At 34.8% G+C, this 4,374-nt stretch overlaps 1 protein-coding gene across 1 annotated transcript; it reads right to left on the bottom strand.

Moving 5' to 3' along the window:
• Positions 1–747: 747 nt before the first annotated feature.
• On the bottom strand, positions 748–4,074 carry LOC117102224 (protein sidekick-2-like; the record flags this gene model as incomplete). Its single annotated transcript, XM_033242451.1, has 4 exons — positions 748–818; positions 1,704–2,003; positions 2,383–2,574; positions 3,976–4,074. Coding segments are annotated over 4 exons (662 nt in total), but the record flags the coding sequence as incomplete, so codon positions are not given.
• Between the last annotated feature and the right edge of the window lie 300 nt (positions 4,075–4,374).

The following is a 4,374-nucleotide window of genomic DNA, read 5'->3' as shown; positions in this document are numbered from 1 at the left end:
CATTAAGAGTTAGAATCTAATTCATTTATGGCTCTACCAGATTTCATTATATCGTGTTAAGGATTCAACCAGGCTTGTTTATGTTATATTCTTGAGTGTGTGCCATAGCTATGGGCACTTTTAAGGTATCATCATTATCTATATCCTTATTACTAAACCTATTATATTTTATTTTCCAATAATTTAACTGCTTTATATATAATTAATTAATATATCCTTCTTATCTTCATCTCAATTATCACTATTTACATGTGTTTATCCTGTTCTAATCTCTTTTTTAAAATTGAATAAAGTTAGTTCTTATAAATTGTACATACTGTATTTTTGGAAATTGTTGATGATTTTTAAGCTCAATTATATATTTTTATATTATATTAATAACTTGGCTGCAGTTCTTGTATGTGTTTTATGTTTATGTGAACAAGGTGTAGCTGACTCTTTGGGGTTATAGTGAATTTTTGCTTAAGCTGCCCTTGACCATTGTTGTTTGGTCAGGGCTCAGATATGCTTGCAATGAATTATTATTATTATTATTATTATTATTACTTTTTATTATTATTATTATTATTATTATTATTATTATTATTATTATTATATTTTCCAATATCGTAACTTCATAATTCACCGGTGTTGCCAAATGTAAAACAGGAATTTAACACTCAATAATTAACAATTCAATCTTCAGAACATAAAAACATAATTTGCTCAGAGATTTTTAATGACTGGAATTATAATTAAGATACATACCACCCATCGGACTCTTAGTGAGGTCTCACTGTACGACCTCACGACCACTCCTTGTGGATAAACTGATGGAACTGTGGAAAGATAAACAATAAAAATTAAATATTCAATTTCTATCTATTGTATTGTGAAAGGGCGGGAGGGGGGTGCCCAAATATAAACTTCCCCCGGTCGCCCCCAATGAAATTGTCTGAAGCAAAGGAATCGCGCTCAAGTAGTTAAAAATCAGATCATATCACCCTATTTTTCAGCCAGCCTATTTTACCCTCCCCTCACTCATGTTCATCAAGACCCCTCTGCACCTTATATATGGTCATGATGTGATGTCATCACTGTCTCTTATACACATCTAGATGTGTTATATTGAATAATGCTCTACTTCATCAGTGAACCGATAAAAAAAGAATCTAATAACGTCTATCTGACTTTAGGCGAGACGTTTTTTATACCTTGTTTAGCGAACTCGCCATCTGCCAACATGAAGATTTCTAATAAAAAATCTTAGTTTTGTCCACCTAGCCCACCTGCTGCCACGAAAATATGGAAATTTCATAAAAAAATAAATGTTTTTCTTTATCTTTATTACGCCCACCATTGCCTTAAAAAATAATATATGTACAGTATATTTCTTCATAATTATATAAATTTAAAGCATTTAACTATCATCCCATTACTACACTGTTTACCTCCAACAATAACATTTTATTTTGATTTTTTTTCTCTGTCTGGATGTTTTTGGCAAAACTATTTGCTAAATAAGAAAATATTTTATTTTTATTTTTTTCCTGCCCTTCTATGACAATCTTTAAACAAGAAATACTTCCTATAAGAAACGCTCAAACATCTTTAACATATGAATTTCCAAACAAGGTGTAAAAAAGGTCTCGTCTTAGAATTCCTGCATTGTATTTAGTGTAATCACAAGTTTTGAAATAGTTACTTAAAGGCTTATGACTTACTGTCCTGCTGGGTTTGTGTACGAGTAGAGGGCTCACTAGGAGCACTGGAGTTAACAATGTTTGTTGCAATTATCCTGAAGCGATAGTTTGTGTATGGACTCAGGTTCGGGATGGTGTAGCCTGTGGAGTCGGGATCGCTGTACTTGTAGATGACAACCCATTCCTGGCTGAAACCAATCTGGGCCTCGGTAGTCCACTCTCGAATGCTGGTCTTACCGTCGTAACCCTGAATGAACTGTATGTAGACTGATCTGGCTTGTACGTTGGAGATTGCCAAGTTCATTGGTGCTGTCGGAGGTTCTATGACGAAATAGATCAAATTGACAGGAAAACCAAACAAAATTGACAAATGAATGGATGCGATACTGTATATTCTGCTTAAAATAGCAAATTACGATAAAATAATAGGCAGTCGTCTTAAATGCACGACTTACAAATTTGTTCGTCTTATGTGCGGATCACACGCAAATTTACTATTGCAATGGGGCTACTAAATGTTCGTATGAATGAACACAATTTTAAATACAGGAAAATAAGATTCCTTTTTTTTTTTTTTTTTTTTACTTTGGAAAAATCTTCCCAAAGTCTTCTCAAAATCAGGGGTCATCTTACACGCAGGTCGTCTTATACGCCAGTATTACGGTAAGTATTCTACTACAAATCACACATCTGAACTCACCCGGAGGTACTCCAGACTTGATGGTTGCTGACGAGGGCTCTCCTTCTCCTATATCTGTCCATGCAGTCACTGTGATCTCATATAAAGTTTCAGCGGTGAGACCTGTAATCTCTGCTTCGGTGGACGGTGGAACTACCAGACGATGCTTATTCCAAAAAGTATTGCTTACCTCCACCCATTGCACCTTGTACGCTACAGAAAACAATCAAATCAAATATTATATATTTATGCGAACACCGTCGAATAGGGAATGAGGACTATTGTTATGGAGATGGTTCATACGTGGCGCCCTGGGTCGGACTGTTCTATCCTTTTTGGAGGGGGGTTTTGTTTCTGGAAAAATGGTAATTGGTCGGGTTATTCAGGTAAGGATTCACGAAATAGATTAATCATTGAATCAAATATTATATACTTGATATTATTAATAATATGTCGGTCTTATATAGCGCTTCATGCATAAAGCCTCTAAGCGCTTCACATTATTACTCCGGTGTGGAACGCGTATGGAACATGATTTGCACAGCAAGAGTTTCGAACCCCTGACCTCAAGTTTGGGAGTCCAAGCCACAACCAATGCGCCAACCACTGCAACAAGTGTCACTGACAATTAGTAATTTGTAATTGATTAATTAAAATGTTTGAATGTAAATAAAGATGTCAATTTTTTATGTCAAAAGTTTGGTAAACAATAAACAAAATTTATCATCAGGTGTTATTAGATGTTGCGCATTTGAATGGCAATTTGCGTGGTGCACAAAATAGTAAAGAGTGGTACAATTCAGCCACGGTAAAGTTACCCATCAATCTTGGGTCAAAATAAAGTAATTATACAACACTAATAAAACATGCATAAATCAGCATGAAGGAAATATCCTATAGAGTACACATTGGTGTAAGTCATATTGCATTTTCAGCAAGGGTTCGTAATAAAAAAAAATAAATAAAAAAAATACATAAATAAAATGTGTTAAAATTGAAAAAAAAAAAATAAAAAAATAAATATCAAATACCAAGACACAATTCAAACTCACGACGTTTGGTTCTTTAGTAAACATTCTTAACCGACTAAGCCATCCATTTGATGTGCCCTATTAGTGGTAATGGAATTTACAGTCCTTGCTTAAACCCCAGTTTTGTTTTGTAGGTGTAGGGGGAAACCCTGGGGTCAAACTTAAAAAAAAGGGCCATGAACGTTTGTTGGAAATAACCTCTAGTTTATGTGTATGAAATTTCCTGCACGTCCGGTCAAAACTGTCGACGCTGGATGCTTTTTAAAGTTTGGTAACAACAACAACAGCAGTACAGTTCTGGGGTCCGCCGTGTGCGGACCCAAAAATCTTCAATTATACTGAATTTTAATGAAGACTCTTAGCACAAGAAGACAAGTGGCTTAACCATTTTTTGTGTCCCAGAGCAATGCTAATTCTACCGCCACCATTTACAAAAATCAAGAAAGAATGTATCCAGCTTTGGTTGTACAGTGTTTAGCTTGTGTTTGACTGTGAGATCTGCTCCAAATTTTGGTATTTATCATGCTATTAAACTGAGTTATTCATAGCAAAGTACTATTTCAGAAAAGAATAAAGAACTCACTGTTAATGATGCCATTAGGCTCAGCTGGAGGCAACCACGACACAACCAAGGACGTGTCATACACATCAGTAAAAGACAAATCACCCACTGGACCAGGCGCTGAAAATATAAACAAAACAAACAACTGAAAGTATGCCTCCAAAATCATCAGAAAAAGCTGCAAAGAATGGCAAGGCCAACGTCTAAACTATCAAATTTTATTTGACAAAAAAACTGTTGTATGCCCATATATAGGCATGGTGTGCCTATATATGGTCATGATGTGATGTCATCATGACCATATTTAGGTATGTCACATGTTTCTGTCCAATCAAATTTGATAGTCTGGCTAAAACTTTAAGCCATAATGATAATTAATCCTTATATTATTAATACTCCTTGTTTTTCACAATAATGAAT

Source organism: Anneissia japonica, unplaced genomic scaffold, assembly GCF_011630105.1.
Source record: "Anneissia japonica isolate Jap-2015-1 unplaced genomic scaffold, ASM1163010v1 scaffold33349_len4374_cov100, whole genome shotgun sequence".
NCBI lineage: Eukaryota > Metazoa > Echinodermata > Crinoidea > Comatulida > Comatulidae > Anneissia > Anneissia japonica.
This window is presented reverse-complemented; position numbering and strand designations above follow the sequence as displayed.